Source organism: Elephantulus edwardii, unplaced genomic scaffold (genome assembly GCF_000299155.1).
Source record: "Elephantulus edwardii isolate Elephantulus edwardi_28Jun2011 unplaced genomic scaffold, EleEdw1.0 scaffold00027, whole genome shotgun sequence".
In the NCBI taxonomy this organism is placed as follows: Eukaryota; Metazoa; Chordata; class Mammalia; order Macroscelidea; family Macroscelididae; genus Elephantulus; species Elephantulus edwardii.
The window spans coordinates 14,281,164-14,300,956 of record NW_006399777.1 but is presented as its reverse complement, the minus strand read 5'-3'; the positions used below and the strand labels follow the sequence as shown (position 1 = coordinate 14,300,956).

Below are 19,793 nucleotides of genomic sequence, written 5' to 3'. Positions count from 1 at the left end.
TCTATCTCTATATCTATATCTACATCTACATCTATATCTTCTCTATCTCTATCTCTATATCATCTATATCTATCTATCTCTATGTCTATCTCTATATCTATATCTACATCTACATTTATATCTAATTTATATCTATATCTATATCTATATCTATATCTATATATCTGTATCTATCCCAGGACCTCCTCTGGTCCATATGTTGACAGTTTATGGCTCCTGTGCCACAGAACACTAAACTCTTTAGTCTATTTTCTCTTTCAAGAAAGATCAAGGACTGCAATAGTCCTGGAAAAGAAAGGAGCTTTAAGACCACAGCACGACCTTCAAGTTTTTACACAGCACATTGCAAGATAAACATAAAGCTGATGCCATACTCTAGACACAGAAGTCACCCTCACTGTCAGTCATGATGTCACTTTAAAAGTCAGGCCTAAAGCCAGAACTTTCATTCACTTTTTTTTAACAGAATAGTGTATAATCAGCTTTGTTTCTTATGCAGATTTTTCAAAAAGAAACTTCTAACATTTTGAGAGATGTCACTGAGTAATCTGTTGTTGCAGCAGATGCTAAAGCTTGGAGAACCAGGCTTGTTCATTAGTTAATTATCCATGCGCATCAGTCCCAGGGCATGACTTTATTATCTGCGCTTCAGTACAACCACAAGTCACTGCACTGAAAGGACCTTTGGGTTCACCTGTCAAATCCACTAAGGTAAGTCAACAACAACAACAACAACAAAAAGAAACAAACTTTCCTAAAAAAGCATTTTTGTGCTTGTATCGATAATGAATTAACCTACTAATAAATACTGGGATATTAATAATCAAAAGTAGTTTTTCGAAGACTGTTTAATTGCATAAATTCTAGTAGTTCTGTGCTTTGTTAAAAAAAATGATCAGTTTATTTTTAGTAAAACTAAAATGCATTATACTCGTAATCTTTAAGGTAATTATTGTTATGGTTGTGTGCTGATGAGCTGAAGATGTTGTGTGACCCAGAGCTAACCCTCCAGTGGGCGTTCAGAGGCAGTTAACCGTGCACAGTTACTGGTGTCTGTGTCCATAAAGTTAATTACAGAATACTGATTTTAAGTAATCCTCATGCCAGTGAAGGAAGTTGTAAGGAACTGTGCTGGCAGCGCAGAAGTATATGGCTCAAATCCACCCAATCTGCCGCTGGACAAAGATGGTTAATCTTTATGATATATTGTCTCTGGAACTCCACTGGAGGATTAGCTTTGGATCGGTTCCAACGCGATGGTACCTAACAACAATGTGCTAATACAGAGACACATGGGAAAATATCTAAGTAGGGTACCATTTTGAAGATGACAGTGAACGTTTTACACTTAAGACTAGACATGTCAAGAAAGCAAGTTCAAAGTCTTAACTTTGAAAGTAATGAAAATTAGTAAAATGAACGCTCACTTAACAAGGAAATCATTATAAAGGTCATACATGTCTTCAAATTTCAACTCACATCCTGGGCTAACAAACTGTCCTTTTAGATTACAGGGGAAAGGAATGTATCACAAGCTCTATATTCTGAAATCTTGGTCATGATGGGTCAGATGTTCTGAGGATATCAAAACTCTCCAAGTTTGAAACTGCGACATCTATCCTTGTGTTTATTCTGTTCCACACACTTTATTAAGAAAACAGAGAAGGAGCATCTGGTTTCAGAAACCACTCACTTTTTGTGCAGGAACTCTCCAGCAGCCACGGCAACAGGACGGTGTGCTGAATACACCAAGTGGTAAACGTTCTCACAGTCTTCGTTGGAAAGAGCTTCTTCACTTCCACTGAAAAATTCAGAAATTAACATCTGAACCAAAACAAATATTCCCTTTCAGTACCACCAGCATTTAAGTTGATAAAAGTTCATCCTAAAACTAAAGGCATACGGATTTTACTGCCCTTAAATTCTTAATTTGAAAACAATACCTCCTCATAAAGATAAGACACCTGATAATTATAAAAATTTTAAAAGCACACCAACAAAACCTACAATTCTTCTCTTCACATATATACCAACACAATGACTATCATCAATACCTTTCAATATACATTCACCCAAATTAACTCATACTCTTTAAATCTGCACAAGATTCTTGTTGAGAATACTCAAGGAATATATTTGTCCCTATCACAAACAATTAAGTTACTATTACACTATGTAGCTCTTCTTTCTAGAACTTATATTTTAAATCCTATTTATCATCACCTTGACAAAACTACTTAGTCTTCTTTCTCTACTCAAAGAACTTAGCAGTTGTAACTATTTCTTTGCTAACACAATGTTTATATAATTTCATTTATACATTAGTTTCTTTTTTATGGTATTTCTTTTAAGTACTCAAGAGCAACGGTGTTTCTCTGGAGACTAAGGTGTGCCTGATACAGGCCATGGTCTTTGCAATCATTTGTTATGCATCAGAGAGTTGGACAATGACTAGGGAGGATAGAAGGAGAATTGACGCCTTTGAGCTGTGGTGCTGGAGAAGAGTATTGAATGTACCATGGACTGCCAAGAAAACAAACAGATTCATCCTAGAGAGGGTTAAAGCAGGCTGCTCCTTGGAGACAAGGATTCTGGGGCTTCGTCTGACATACTCTGGATATGTTGTAAGGAGAGACAGGTCTTTGGAGAGGGATATCATGCTGGGCAGATTGGAGGGACAGCGCAGGAGGGGAAGACCCTCTATGAGGTGGATTGATTCAGTGACTGGGGTAATCGGGATGGGTGTGTCAGAGGCAATGAGATTGGCACAGGATAGAGCAGGGTTTAGGGCTGTTGTACATAGGGTTACTATGAGTCGCAAACGACGCGACGGCACATAACAACAAACAACAACTTTTAAAGCCATACACACAGCAGTCTAAATTATTCTTAAATTATGTATTTCATGTTTAACCAACAGCATAAAAATACTGTGACAGCTGGAACCACAGATTTATAACATGATTATATCTTTGCCCACTCTACTCTTTCCTTCTCAAAGAACTTTCCATCAGTTATGGTTCAAGGTAGAACGTATCCTCCCTGTATTCTGTCTACTGTCCTTTAGGTGAGGTATCCTGCATGGTCTGGCCCAGGGCTTGTTTTATGCAAAGATCAGTCATTACAAAGGTGCTGAGGATGCCTCCTTATAGCATTTTTTACTTCCTCATTCTCATGTACTGTATCATCTCGCAATAATCTGAGTTTATTGAACCTTGTAGCATTGTAATACCTCCTTCTTAGTTGACGAGCATGTGTGTTTTTAAAGAACTGTCTGCTCCAGGATCCTCTACTTTGTGAGTATTTGTCTGTTATAATTATAGATTAACAATGACTAAAAAGAATATTTAATACTTGCAATGTACAGGATCTTTATAAGGTATAGACCTTCACATTAGTTCACTCCCTAGAATCCTTACAAGGAGTTGTTTCAGAAGCTAGGAGATTATGGGCTCTGTCAAATCAGTATTAGGCAAGTTTTCTTTGTAGCAAAAGAAGATGGTTGCACCACAGTCTTCACCCATAGAGGGTGAAGTTGAATAAAAACAAATGGAATGCTGTTTCAAGGATTGGAGAAAAGGACAGAGGTATTTTTTTTTAAAAAAAAAGAGTGTGTGTGTGTGTGTGTGTGTGTGTGTGTGTTTTCCTTTTAATCATTGCCTGAATCTATATAATTTTGTGGTACAAATAAATGGTTATTGTGTTTGGTGGCTCATCAAAAAGATTAGAGGTTGAAATCTACTGAGTCCTAGAAGAAAGGCTGAAAACCCTACAAAACACAGTTCTACTGTGACATTCAATTCCGATACTCCTGAGTAGAGGACACTAGCATTGGTATTAAAAAACCACCCAGTTCCCACGGGAGTCCACAGGGTATTAGCGTCAACAGGTATTGCATAATAAACAAGGCAAATTCATTGCTGTCGTGCTGTAACTGAGCCAAAGCAGACCCTTCAGTCAGTTTTCTGAAGCTATAAACAGCCTAGGAGAAGCTACTTATCTTTCCTCTGTAAAGTCGCTGGTGGATTGGAACCACTTAGAGGTCTTTTGGTTAGCAGTGCAAAGGCCTATGTCACTAGAGCAGCCCTAATGAACAGTGTTGTTGCTGTCGCATGCCATCGAGTCTGAAACGACCCACAGCGGTTTTTCAGAATAAGTAAATGACACAGGAGAAGAATGACTATCCTTTTCCCACTAATTAACTGGTGGCTTTGAACCACGTGTCTTTGAGATCACAGTGCAGTTTCTAACAACTAGTCCACCAGAGCTGTAGATAAACTGGCTGGCTCCAGAACTCTTTCTACATTTCCTTCCACAGCCTGAGAGTTATGATATTCCAACTGTGGGAGACAGGTTTTAAAATAATCAGGGATGGGTAAAGGTAGCTAGTGATCAGAGCTCTGATAATCTATGCTGCCTTCATCCTGCCAACCAAACTGCCAGGGACAAGCTACAGATTTTAACCAAAAGTTCTGTGTCCTGAGGAAAAGTATTTCTGACCATAACTAACTAGTACTTCCCACAAGGGGCAAATGGACATAGCTTATATGTGAGCCCTTCTCCTATAGGAGAGATAAACACTGAGAAAAGTAACAAGACATTACAGAAATCCAAACTCACAAGCGACATTAATGGCCTTTGAAGGGGAATAAATAAATGGAGAGAAAAAGATCTGTAAGGAGGATTAGGAAGATGTTTTAATTTATTGGTTTGATAAAGATCCCACAAATAAAAAAAGAAAAAACAAATCCAGATCATTTCAGTGCATGAGACTGGGAGGCTGGCTTTGTGCTCTTTTTAGTTCATTAGCCATCAAAACAAGAGGAAAGAGGACATTAGAGTATGAGCAATACAACTGTTAGAGAGAGTGCCTTTAACGAGAGAGAGAATGCAGGTGCTAAGCTCATCTTTTCCCTAAGCTAAACTGAACTATTAAACTATTACATTTCAAAGAATATAATCATTATAAATAACCCTCACAATTACAAGGTTCAGGAATTGGTACAAAGAAGGGTCTGAAGGAAAGAGAATGACTGAAATAGACCACAGTACTTGAATAAAAAGAAAAGGAATAAAATGGAGTGAGCTGGACTTGTGTAAACAAACAGAAGCCCTGATGTGGAACCTTAAAGGGAGTCAGCCTGGATAGTTCCAAGAGGTTACTCGAAAGGACAACCTGTAGAACAAGTGACTCCAATAAAAGAGAAAATAAATCCAAAAATCAGGGGCTAAGTCACAAAGCAAAAAGAAGAGGTTCTGTCTACTCTGGGAAAATGCCTAGAGGGAGGAGGTCTCCCTTCAAGAATCAATGTACCAATCCACTATGACACCTGCCGCACGAAGACGCCATATCCTTGCCTCTCAAATAAGACATATTCTGCCCCTCTGTCTCCTATAACGTAAATGCATAAAACCCCTTTTAAACCACAGAGCTGCACAGTTTGGTGGGTAGAGAGAGGTGGGCAAGGAAGGAAAGGGAACGATCCAGGCAAAAGGTCAAGGTAATAATGATGGGCAAGGTCCAATGGTGATTGATTTTATGAAACATGATGCATGAGAATGACTGTATGAAACACAATGTGAACGAAGATTAATGTGAAACACAATGCATATCGAAATGTGTAACAGGCAAACCAATAAAAAACAAAATCCCCTCTTAAACAGAGATGTTTGAAATCAGCAAATTATTAGCTAAATTTATGGCTAAAAAACACCTTTGGGATTTTTTAGACTAAAAAGGTCTCAGAAGGCTTGAAAATACTCTTTAGAAAAGCACTTTAATAGGAAAAGGCAATCTAAGGTCTTAAAGAGGTAACTGACCTTTCCCGGAAATAAGTGAGGAAGACATAAATTTTCCTGCTATGTAAACGAACAAGTACTAAATGTAAACCAAGAAGGGGGGAAAAGAAATAAACTCCTTAAGAATACAGATCTCAAATTCAAGACAATACTGTAGGATGGAATGTCAAGGCATTTCTTGTTCAAAGAGTAACCTGTGAATTTTTTTAAAAAGTACATAACCAGAAACTCTAATATTTTAAAATAGATTTACAGGAAATAATGAAAGTAAAACCAAGTGTTACTGAGTTGATCTCAATGCACAGAACTGCTCCACAGGACGGCAACGGTGCACAGAAGCAGTGTGTGTTCTTTTCCTGTGGAACAGCTGGAGGGTCAATCAGCACCCAAGATTTGAATTACCGTTGCACCAAGGTTCTTTAACAGAAAATGAAACTGTAAAAACAAAGAAACCTTTTCCAAAATAACAAAAAAGAATGCTTTATAAAGGAAAAAAAAATAAATACTGATATCATAAATGTGTGTATCCATATGTAGTTTGAAGGGGTAAGTCGGGTAATTCAGGACCTTAATTTTAGAAGGCATGAAGATCAGTAGGCAAAATATAGTCCACACAAAAATAATGTGCTACATGCCACCGCGGTGACTAACAAAAAAGAAATCTTAAAATTGTGAGAGAAAAATAAAACCAAACTTATGAGGTGTCTCTTAAGGGTTAATTATTGGTCTTTTTCCATACAGGCCAAAAAGGATGAAGAAAAACAAAGATTATAAATTCAATGAAAATCTAATCTTTCTAGAAATTTTGTCAAAATCACAACAACAAAAAAATCAAACTATTTTAAAGCATGTTGTTAAGTAACAGACTAAAATAGAACAGACAGTTTAAAAGTATGTCTTGGGGGGCATGGTTCTAATCCACCAGGTGCTCTGCCGGGGAAGGAGGGACAATCTCCTCCTGTACCAGTCAGATCCGATTCGACGGTACACACCCACACAAAATAATAAAATAAAAATAAAATTTAAAAGTATGTCTGAGGAGGACACAAACTACTGAACAGCCCATGATTTAACTGAAATGAATCATAAAATAATGGTAACTGAATGTAACTGAACCCACCCTCTGGAGGGTTTCAGAGGTAGTGAATGGCTCAGAGGAGACCGCCCATCCTTCTCCTGCGGATGAGCTGGTAGACTCGAACTGCATGCCTTCGGGATTGAACAGATTCTCGCCACTAGGCCAGGAGAGCCCCCTAACTTAATGTCTGTGAAACACTTGTGTGCTCAAACTCTTAGGACACAGGTACAGTTGTATCTAAAAGCACACATTTTAATTCAAATATGATTATAAGAAACTAAGATGCAAATGAACCAAGTACTTAAAATATAAGTTTGGTTCTTTGAAGAGAGAAAATTAATTACATTCTGGCATGGCTGATTAAACCATTACCCATAAAATATAGAATAAAAAAAGAGGATCCAATCATATTGGTAGAATTTAGGAAGTAAGGATATCATGAACTATAAAAATGAAAATTAAAAACAGATACAACTGATACATAAGATTACGAAGAGGCAAAATGAACTTCTCACTGGCCTTGGGTCGGTTTACAACAGTGGCCCTGTTTCAGGTTTCTGAGGCTGTAATGCTAATGCTTTCTCCCTCAGAGCTACTAGTAGGTCAAACCACCAGAGACATGTGACCTTTATGGTTAGCAGTACAACACGCTACAGACTCACCCTCCACAACAGTGTCAACACAAAATGAACACAAGAAAAAAGAACATTTAGAGAGCTAACTACTGAAGACAAAGTAGTAGCAAGAGAAGACCCACAAATGTAAAACCCAAACCCTCTGTGCACAGAAATCCTCAGGGGGTTTCAAGGCTGGAGATGTCTGTAAGAGGAGACGACTCAACTTTCTTCCTCAGAGTCACCGGTGGATTCAAAGCACTGACATTTGTTCCCCATGGCATTTGCTATACAATATGCCAACAGAGCTTCCATGCAAAAAATCCTCAAAAGTGACATTAATGTAACAATTATCTAAAATTTTCCACGATAAAGATAATAATCTTTGTAGTAAGTATTATTTGTTCTGGAAGAGAAACAGTTGGAGGATGAGAATGACAAAGATGAGTAAGGCCAAGGAAAAGAACTGTGTAGAACTGTCTCATAAACACTGAGATACAAAAGATCTAAAAAAAAAAAAAAAGACATAAATAGAATACTGCATTTAAGCAAAATATACTTCATCATGGTTCAAAAGGACTTATTTTAAGAATACACAGTTGGATTACCAGTAGAAAAATGTATCAAGTTAGGTTCAGAAAAGATGGTAGAAAAAAAATCAATCCTTTTATTTGTGACTTTAATAAAAAAATTTCCGGATACAAAGGAACTGTTATTATGTATCACAACTAGAAAAACTCACCACAGACTGGTATGCCAGTGTTCATGGAAGCATTCTTCACCAGAAGATGATGGTGAGAATCGCTCCAATACCGATCCACAGAGGATGGATAAACAAAGACACACACTCTCACACACCTCCCCTCTGTTCCCCCATGCAGTGCTGTTTTCTGGCATAAAAGACAGGAAATCCTGAAACATTCTAATACACACATGGGCCTTAAAAACATGTGCTAAGATAAATAATCTAGATATGAAAGGACAAACACTGTCTGATCTCACTGATAATAAAGACTGCATAAAGAAATAGAGAGAGGAAGCAGATGAGTGGTTAACTGGAGCTGGAAAGTCACTGCTTAATGGAAAACAAGTTTTCGTGTAAAGTGATACAAATATTTTAGAAATAAAGTGGATATGATTACATGACACTATAAATATAATTCCATTGAACTGAATACTTACAAGTGGTTTTAACAACAACAGATTTTATGGTGTAGTAGAAGGGCAGCTAGAATGTGCCTTAGAAGCAAAGCTATGAGCCTGTCTCACATATTTTGGGTATGTCAGGAAGGCATCCTGCTTGAAGGTGGAGGGGCATTTAAGGAAGAACCTCAATGAGAGGGACAGACACAGGGACAGCAAAAATGGGCTGCTCAGTAGAGGTGGAGGGGACAGGGCAGGACTGGGCACAACTGCCCAGTAAGTTTCCATCTGTTGTCCACTGGGTTGTTGTGAACTAGCAGTGGACGCTACTGAACTTAACAACAATGTATTACAGAACAACAATAAACAAGAGTGTTACAAGAATCACACTTGTAGCCAAGCCAAAACCTTAGAAGCTTACTAGGAACAAGACAAGTGGTAGGAATGAATTGTCAATAATGAAGGTCTGGCTACCGCACTAAAGATAAAGAGATTAAAACAAAAGTTTTAAGCTTAGTAAACAAAGACAAAAAGTGAAACTGTCTGAAGATGATAATACTCTATATTCAATAACAAACCATAAGAAGGCAAAAGAGAAATTTTAAAGGTTTTTTTCCCATCAGACTAACATAAAAACGAAACATTTCTTAGCTTCAGTCTTTGCCCAAGATGTTATTGGCAATAACTGAGTAACCTGACATTAATTATAAAATAAGAAAAGCATCAGGTATGAAACAATTATAATAAGACCTTTAAAGAGAAAACATAAATCTTATATTAAAAGACCTAATGAAATCTAAAGAAACAAATGGACCGTTTTTGTACACAAATGATATAAATATAAAAAACTTTTGCATTTAAATTCCAAAATAAAATCTCCCTAACAGTCTATGGGTTTCCTATTGCCAAAGGGGCCCTTTAGAGTAGAGTGAGGGGAGATCTTCACGCTGAAACCTACAGTGTCCCTTTTCAGTCAGAAGTAGCTAAGAGAATAAGCCGTCCCCTTTTCCTTATGAATCAGGGTGAAGTCTCTCTCAGGGAGGAGTGATAGGGAATGGCAAAGGACACACTGACAAAGGAAATTAATCAGAACTGGCTTTGACAAGCACTGTGGCAAGTGGATAATTAAAACAGACTTTCAAGGGGAGAAAAAAAAGAAGAACGAACTGGGGAGTAGGGTAGAGAAAATAGTGCAACAATGAATGAATGAAAACCCAAAAACTCTGTAAAGGTTCATTAAAATGAATAAAATTTAATAATAAATATTAAAAAAACAAAACAAAAACTTTGTATTCTTCTAAAGTTATCAAAACATCTCAAATATATCTAAAAGTTTTATACAGAAGGAAAAAGAAAAAGCAACAGTTTTACAAATTCTAAGAAATAAAGACGAGAGGACAGGAGAAGAGGTGATGTTAAACACTATAAAGAACACGGTCACAAAGCAAAGAGGTGAGGAGAGAGGAAAACAATAGTAGATAAGAGCAGTAACAGATTACAGCAAAAGGTATTAGACCATGATGCTGTACCACGAGAGATAGACAGAAAAGGACTTGTAAGGACCACAGTAAGACTCACACACTCTCACAAAGCTTCCTTCTAGTTTTTATTAATGATCTATAAAGTAAATCGGTTTAGATCACAATTTTAAAATCTCTACCACAATCTACACTCTTCGTACCAGCAGCCAGGAAATCAAGAGACAAATTGCATTGGGAAAGTCGGCTGTCAGGGACATCTCCAGAGTACTGAAGAACAATAATGTCAGTCTGGAGACTAAGGTGTGCCTGACCCAGGCCATAGTATTAGCAATTGCTTGCTAAGTCCAGAGACCTGGACAATGACTAGGGATGATAGAAAGAGAACTGATGTCTTTGAGCTGTGGTGCTAGAGAAAAGTACTGAATATATCATGTCCTTCCAGGAGAACAAACAGGTTTTCCTCCTAGAGAGGGTAAAACCACTTTGCTCCTTGGAAGCAAGGATTCTGAGGCTTCGGCTGGTATATTTTGGGCATGTTGCAAGGAGGGACCAGTCCTTGGAGAAGGACAACATGCTTGGAAGGGTGGAGGGACAGCATAACAGAAGAAGACCCTGGATGAGATGGATTTAGAACAATGACTGAAGTAAAGAGGTTAGGTGGGCCGGAGACAATAAGGTTGGCACAGGAGAGAACAGATTTTAGGGTTGTTGTACACAGGGTCGTTATGAGTCACAAGTAACTCAACGGCACATAAGAACAAGAACAACAACCACTATATTATTCAAATACCTTATTTTATTTCTTTATTGAAGTAAATATAGCATTCCACAAAGTGTATCTGAGAAAACAAGTCCGTTGAGGATTCTTTCTTTTAAATTTCTTTCTGATTTTACTAGTTTTTAAATAAAAAGGTATGTTACTTCAATGACTTTTTGTTTCATAAAAGAACTTTTACATGGAAAAAATATGGAACAGTAATTTTTTTAAAAAAAGAACAGCAGCAACAGAAAATCCTTTTGCTTCAAAACTTACTTTAAAATGGAAACAAAGAAGCAAATATAAAACCTAAGTGTTAGTGAAGTAAATACATAAATATATTTTTCACCTCTTTACCAATCTGTAGGTTGTACTATGAAGTACATCAATAATGCTGGGAAAAAAGCAACAAAATATCAAGAGATCAAGTTAAAATATGAACAGAAACTATACTTACTGAAGTATCAGAGTAACTAATCTAATCGCTTCCACAGCCACATCATATTCCTTATCAAGAGTCATTGATACAATACGGTCCTGGGGGGAAAAAGGTGAAAACTAATCCGTGTGCAAGAGCATGGATAGTCTTACTCTTCAAACAGTAATGCCACAATCTTACTTCACATATATTTTAGTATAAACTTTGATAATCTAAAATCTTTGCCATCAATTAGCAATTCCTAACCATGAGAAAAGTAAACTTTTATTTTAAAATAACATATTTGTAAAAAGCTACACATAACCAGGGAAGGAGTGTTTCTTTTACTTTTGAAAGAGAGGAGCAAAATGGTGGTGGGGGGCTGGGCGGGGAGAGAAGTGCAGCAATGAATGAACGGAAATCCAAAATCTCTGTAAATGCTCATTAAAATTATTTTTTAAAAAAAGCTACACATAAAGAAATCTCTATTTTAAACAGGGCAAACAAAAGCTATGGATTCATACTGGTATTTTAACGCAAAGATTCATTATGGATTTTATACAGGTTTATTAAAAAAATAAAGAATTGAACTAAAAATTTGTTACAGTAATATTGTTGGCTAAACTTGTCATAAAAAAAGTCTTTTAAAATGAAAAATAAGATAAACCTAACATTTTTTGATGCTTACCTTGAATCTGTTAGTAAATAACTCCAATTTGGGGAATAATTCTCTATTGGTATACAGACTTTGCAGAGCTTTCAAACACTTCAGCCTGACCTCTCCTTGCTTTAAGAAATACAAACAAAAACAGGAGAAGCCATCAATTACATGCCACAAAGGTTGAAAAGATTTTCAAGTCTGCATGAAGTCTACATCTCAGTTTAACAATCCAATTTAACATTATATTGCAATTGAACAAGGGATGGGAATAAGTATATATAAATTTCTGTTGGAATTTAACAAAAAAGGATTGAAAACCCTTTACCAACTTAAAAATAATCTAACTTTTTGAAGTATTTATTACCTCCAACAGGTGATTCAACATAAGATTATTTCCCAACCTCTCTATAAACTTCTATCTTTTGATGAAGTCAAAAGTTATACTTATTCATCCGTTATGTATTTTAAAAATTCTGTGGAAAAATAACTTCATAACAAAACAGTAACATTCACTAATTCCATAAAAATTCACTGCATGTGTTTTACATTTTCAGAGAAGATATTTAAGAAAACAACTAAATAGCAGTATGTTTACAATAGAGGCAAAGGAAAATCATTAAGCATCTTGGGATTGCTACTTACTACTGGTGTATCTTTAATAAGGTCATTTACTCAGAGCACCAACCAAGAAACCAAAATCACTCTGCTAAACAGTTTTCAAAACCTGATCCATAAAAATTGTGAGGTAATGTTTGTTATTTTTAGCTGTTAGGCGTGGTGCTAACTGGTCATGGTCAGGGAATAATGCAAACTCCCTTCATACAATGGTGTGACAGAAAGAGGGTAAATCATAAGTATACTCAACCTCCATAAAACATCACATTGTTAAATTGATAGACAACATCAGATGTGACGGTCAGGAAATATCAAGTCTTCTGAAAACCTTATGCACCAAGGGTTAGGTGAAAAGCCCTACAGAATTTTAGGGATCACTCACTGAAATTTTTGGTGGTTCAATGCTCTGAAACATTTCAGGACATGCACTGCAGTGTAAAGAAGAAAATTTGCACCCTATAAATGATACACATATAGAATTTTTTTTCCTTCTATATTTTTAACCCTAACTGTGAGTCATATATTAAGAAAGAATAACAGAATATGACATGTCTTTAGGGCTCTGCTGGCTGAATATACAGGCCATGAGAATACCGCTCTGACTCACATACCAGGTTGTAAAACCCGCCTATTCTGAATGAGGCTGAGCAGGAAGTGCTGCGAACATCAAAATCTATCAGGTCCTATGATAGCTCAAACTGCAGTGTGGCGTTTCTGCCAAGTCCCAATAAAAGATTTGTAATTTAGAGCCCTTGGGTTCTGGAGACGGTAACACAATTTGCAGAAGAGAACAATGCCACATTTGGAAAGCTTCTGGGCCCTAATGGATGCTGAGTAATTAGTCATCGAAATATATAAACATGAGACCATTAATAATCAGAAAGTAGGTGCTTATAAGATTGAGCTATCTTAAGGTTTGATGAAACCAAAAGCAATTCCTTGTAAAGTGACACATTCCAGCAGATCCCTATGGCACAACTAAGGTATACAAATAATCCAGATTAGACCTCCACGTAATTCACTACTGTGGCACAAATATCATTTTGTACAATCTTATTTAGAGGCAAAGTACGGTCAACTTCTACAGGAGGATAAAACATACACGCTTCATTGAGAGAGGAGTTGGCTTTAGTTTATTTGCGTGGGTCAAGAGTGGGACAACACTGCAGCATTTCAGGATAGGGCTAAGAGACAGCACTGAAGGGAAATCCTTTCAAAGATCGGAATTCAGGCAATGTATCTGATTAAATACATGACATTAAAGTGGCCCAAAGTTAGGATATAATAAAGGATGAAAGGAAAAAGGCCTATGCTGACTGGCTGTAAGCCTGGAAAAAGAGATATTGTGAAGAAGCATGTGAATGTATCTAGGGGAAGGGACATGAAGTGCCACCAAGCACTGAATCCCATATTAAGGTCACCAGAGGGCAAAATGCTAGTACAGGCCCTAAATAGGTAAATAAGATGCTTGGCCAGGAGACATCTGGGCCCTCAGGACCCTTGAAAAATTGGCTTTTCTAGCCACTGTGTTAGCCTTTGTCTGGGAGGGGTGCATAATATCCAGCTACCATAACTGTGGGCATATGATCTTGAAAATCATCAACAGCTGTGGGACCAATATAAGAGAGTACTTTCCACACTGAGAGACAGATGGTGGTGGAGGAACTGTGAAGATAATTAGAGAAACCGTGGTGGAGAGTGAAGAGACTCTGGCACTGCTGTGAAGAGACTGTGACAAGCTGTAACCAGAGGAACCTTAGAGATGGAACCAAAGTTAAGTTTTGCTTACTGGATGATTGACGAAAAAGTAGAATTATAACAGCTCTAAAAAGTCTGCTGGACAACTGAGGAAATCAGGAGGCTTCTTGCATTTGTGTTGCTGAACTGAACCTGGATTGTGACTCACTGAGAAATACCTGGATTTGCACTGTTTGATATTCTTTGCCTCCCCTACTCCCCACTCCCCATCCTACTTCTGTAATAAACTTCACAACTGTGAATTCAGTCTCTAAAAACACTGGACTCAATGAATGGTAGAAAAAGGTGCAAGAACACGTGGGTGCCATTGGTGACCAGGTAGGTAACTGGTATGGTACATCTTCTCATTTCAGCAGAGGGCAATGATGCTAGTACAGGCACTAAACAAACAAATAAAGATGGCTTGACCAGTAGACATCAAGAATAGCAGCCAGCCTCTGTCCTTGGCTACTCCAGTGCTTGCAAAAGAGACTGATGGACCAAGTTAGCCATGTCAGGGTGGAGGTTATGCCAAGGAGTTCTTATTACTGCTATCTCTGACCAATCAGCCAGTAGCAAAGACCACTGCTGCGTCCTCATTGTAATATCAAACGAAAAGACACCATTAATGTCTTGAAGCAAGTCAATTAGAATCTCAATCCTCGAAAGGGCAATGATTTTTCCTAAGCGACTTGTAAGGTTTTAGTTGTTCTGTCCATACTGCCTTAGCTAGACCATCATCTGATGGCTCAGAGTCACCTTTTTAAAATAAACACAGGATCACAAAATATAAATTTGAATCAAGAGACCCATTATGCAATAAGGAAGGTATGGCCATGATTATGGCATGTGGCAGTCCTAACAAATACACAGCATCTAGACTTGTTTGCTTACTTTACAGTTACTGACTTCAATGGGTGTTGAAAGAACATCTTCAATGGAAAAAATATACAGTCACAGAACCAAAAGGAAACTTTATGTTTAATCATTTTAGAAACGAAGCAGATGATCAAGAATTGATAGCACGAAGGAAAAAGTCCATATTGAAATGAAGGCACTGGCAAAGAAGCAAGGCTCCAAAAACTGATGGACCAACACAAGTGTCTCAACAAACAGATCTAAGGCTTGAAGCATTCATTGGACTATTTCTAATATGCAAGACAACTATGCGTCCTTTCAAACAGAAGAGAGCCATTATTTGTGCCTGGTTCAAAGAAAGGTAATTCAATAGAATGTGAAATTTTAAACAATATTATTAAGAGCTGTGCAAACTATCTCTAAAAACTTAAGACAGAAGAGGTTGAGAATATTTCCATATTTCTCCCCAATCTCAGATTTAAAATTAAGACCAAGAAAGTGGGCTACTTCATTCATGTTTACACAGCAGCAAATTATTGGCAAAGCCAGGGTGTGAACTTTCATCTTTACCTAGTCCAATATTTGCATATATCAAATGTCTCTTTTCTAAGTCTTATAAAGCATCCTATCTATACCACAAAACTTTCTAAAATGTAAATAAGCAGTATATTTGAAAATTATTTACAAACTGTAAAATAAATAACCTATAGTTAAACAGTAACTCTACTTCTTTGGTAATTGCTTTATTTTGCATTTTCACTATTATATTTTTTAAAATGAAATGCTTGTTTCCTTAATCTACACAACTGTATTCCAATCTGCTGAGGGCACGCCGGTGACCTAGTGACAGAAGGCTGTGCGGCAATCTAATACCATTCAGAACAGTGGCTAACACAAAACTGGCGATCTACATGTATTTTTTTTAACCACTATATATCTAAAATTAAAGAATAAGAAAATAAAACTCAGGGGGAAAAGCAGAGATAAAAATAGTTTGATAACTTGGGAAAAGTATATGTGTGCTATGTTTGGGTAAAAGTTGGTGTTACGTACAGCTGAGTCATAAACGAATGACAGTTGAACCTTCAGCAGTTTTTTTTAGGCAATAAATTGAATGGGAGGAAAATACTCATCTTTTTCCCTTGGAGGAAAATATTCAACTTTCCCCCGCCATCAAAAAAAAGTATTTTTGGGGGGGGGGGACGGCAGGGGGGAAGTTATATGCTAAAGCTGCTAAAAAGAAGAAAAATAGTAATCTCTCATTGTGATTATAACTTTAGCATTTTGATGCAAGGATGTTATTAATCAGAACCAACTGGCAGAAGTTTCTGAGTCAAGGAATCAATTTGTTAGCATGTAGTAAGAGTGAAGAGAACAGAGAAAACTAGTCTTGAGTTGGACAGCATTATACACTGTCCAACTAGAGCAAAACACTGTTTTAGAGAACTCAAGATAAAATAAAAGGTGGGATAAAGCACCAGGAAGATGAGAATATGAAGTAGATTATGGACAGTAAATCCTTCACCTGTGCACTACATAGCTTTTGACATGAGGATCCAAACATATGTAAGGAAACAGAAGAGCTACTGGTGGATTAGAATTTTCCGAGACCTGCTAAATTTTGGATAGTAGTGCGGCATGGTACAGATCACACCACTATGGTACCTAAACACATTATTTTAAAAGCAGATGTTCTAAAGTGCTGTAGCACTAAGCTATAGACAATACGTTTAAGACTATGATTATATATGCATCAAAGACAAAGAATGCAATTGCATAATTAAAACAAATGCCTTTTAATAGCCATGATGCTTGCAATAATTAAAGTAATGCAATATAACAATTTAGAATACACATGGAGTCATCATGAATTAGAATCAATGTAACAGCAGTGGTTGTTTTTTTTTTTAAACATGTAGTTTTTCTGAATATTATTTTTCCAGGACTCAATAATAACTTTTTGTGTGTTTTGGGGTTATGTTGTTGTTGTTATGTACCATCAAACTGGATCCGACTGGCACAGGACCTTGCGTCGCCTTCTCCAGCGGAGCATCTGGTGGATTCGAACTGTGTGCCTTTGAGAGTACAACACAGCTTCTTGCCACTAGGTCACCAGAGCTCCCTTCAATAATAATTTCAAGTCAAGGCTGCTCTAGAGGTATAAGTAGAAACTGATTTTTAAAATCAAGGATCCTAAAAACAGCACATTTTATCAATTGAGGCAAAACACTGTACTGTGATATGGTGCTGAACAAGACAAGCCACTGCAAAAACCAAAACTTCTGATTCAGGAAGATGTCCCTCTAGGTTTCTAAGGCTGGAAGTCTTTATGGGAGGAGATCGACCATGTTCCTTGGGGCGGATGGTGAATTCTAATAGCTGACCTGTCAGTTAGCTATCCAACATGTAACACACTACACCAATGGAACACATGTCATATGAGCCTACAAAATTAAAAACAATGATGGTTAGCTTTTAGGTGGGTGATTTTTCGGAAGTTGAATGTGGAGCCTTTTCTCTAAAAGTCTCTTAGTGGAGCTAAATCACTCAACTTTTTGTTTGTAGTCAAGCACATTAACCATTTGCACAATCCAAAGACTCCCTCAATATGCTACATTTCCAATATTAAGACAAGCATAGTTTCCATACAAGTCTGGAGCAGGGTAACTTACCCTGTCATGAAGAGTCCAGCCAACATACTTTAGGTAACTGTCATTTAGGAAGGCATCACTATACATCTTCATCCATACGCCAATTTCTTCAATACAAATAGCTCTGATCTCCGCTATGGCATCTCTAGAGAGGGATAGAAACAGTGACCATAGAAAGACAGAGGGAAAAGACATACACGTGTGATTAATATCTAAAGCTGGAATGCACTTCACACTCACTTTCAGTAATAAATATTACAATTATCACATAGGTTTATATCTGTTTTCAAGAGCCTCCAAATTTAATATATTTTGCTTTTCATATGGTTTCTGCAAAATGGTGAACCACCATCACCAAACTGGAAAACAAGAACTTTATAGGTATAATTATACTTGACCTAACACAATTGATCTATGTTAATTAAATGAGAGAAAAAAAATCAAGAATTTTAGGAAGACAATAATCTTCTGAGGAAACTTGCGCATCAATAGCTAAGCACAGAATGCTACAGAAAACACATAATAAAAAATTATGTGTCTAATAAATAATTCCTGGAAGCAGGAGCGACATCCACTTCCAAAATGGCTTGCCTCCGGAAACTCTACATATGAACAGTGCTCAGGCTGTTCGTTCATAGGGTCGCTATGAGTCGTCTACGACTCGACGGCATTAAACAACAACAATAAATAATCTTTTTAAGCTACTACACAAATAATGTACAAAAAGAAAATAATTTTTCAAGAGAACAATTATAAGTTTATAAGACAAAACTATATAGAAGTAAATGTTACTTGAAAATGTATGATAATTTACAAATTGGACCAATTATTAAAATCAATCAAAAAATAACTTACTGAAACTGTACCTATACATCTAGGATTTCAAAACACAGGAAGTGGTTACTTTCTAATTCACGGTTTGTATACTTTTAATTAGTTAATTTTTTAGGTTGAATCACAGAAAATAGTCTATTTTTCATTACAAGGGGCAGAATCTTGGTGATCAAAACTGTTAAATACTCACAGAGCCAACCCAAAATGTAAGGCTTCTGACACTCTGCACAACAGCTTTTTACCTCATTCTAAGTTAACTCTTGAAATAATTTTCCTACTCGAAGATCTAGGAATCACCAGCTAAGAATTATCCATTAATAACAAATCAAGTATTAATACTTTTATCAGCTTAGTAACTAGCTAAAAAAATATAGTATGATGTACAGAAACTAAATTTTAATTTTCTTTTCTAAACCTTCAAGGTTTCTGGTTTACCATGTGAATAAGCTTAACAATTTATACAAAGAAAAATTACCACTTAAGCTAGAATTTTAATGAAAGTGTGTTTTAGTTTCTCCTTGGTGACAAAATGAGTGCTAGCATTTTCACATTTCATACCTTGCCTTGACGAATCACAGTTCTTTCTAAGCTATTATCAACACTTCAGAATGAAAATAGGGAAAATTGTGTCTCTCAAAGTCATAAGCCAATCACATTCATTAGCTTCCCTACACTTTTTATAACAGCATTTTTATCCTGAGGAGTTTCTTCAATAGAGGTGGTGTATGTACTGGCTTTGGAGGAAGACAAGCTAAAATTCTAGCAGTTATAAACTAGCTATAGGACCGTAGGCAAGTCACTACCCCTTTTCCTGTTACTGGTGTTATGTGTCCTCAAATGCATGACCACTTAAAATGACCTTATGAACAAGAGATTGGAACGCTGCCCTGTTCTGAGGCATCCCCAGGATCTCCAAAACACTGTGGCTCATTGATAGAGTCAACAGAACTCAGAAGCAACAACAACAAAGATTTTAGCATACTTTGTTTTCATTCTTATTTGTTACAGAAACTTTTACATTTCCTTTATTAACCAAAGTTTTAATCAGAATGTTTGTCTATTTTCAAAGGCATAGTTTTGTCCCTCTTACTGTTGATTCCCCCCACCCCCCGGCATTGTGATCTAAGATATGCTACAATATTTTACT

General features: G+C 36.8%; 1 protein-coding gene across 2 annotated transcripts in view; it reads right to left on the bottom strand.

Moving 5' to 3' along the window:
- STAG1 (stromal antigen 1) overlaps positions 1-19,793 on the bottom strand; it is a 256,619-nt gene that overhangs the window by 91,182 nt on the left and 145,644 nt on the right. For both annotated transcript variants that reach the window (XM_006883361.1, XM_006883362.1), the window contains exons 9-12: positions 17,834-17,957; positions 11,979-12,077; positions 11,330-11,409; positions 1,694-1,801 (exon numbers count right to left, since the gene is read on the bottom strand). In XM_006883361.1, the coding sequence (XP_006883423.1) occupies positions 1,694-1,801; positions 11,330-11,409; positions 11,979-12,077; positions 17,834-17,957 (411 nt within the window). The remainder of the gene's footprint in view (positions 1-1,693; positions 1,802-11,329; positions 11,410-11,978; positions 12,078-17,833; positions 17,958-19,793) is intronic.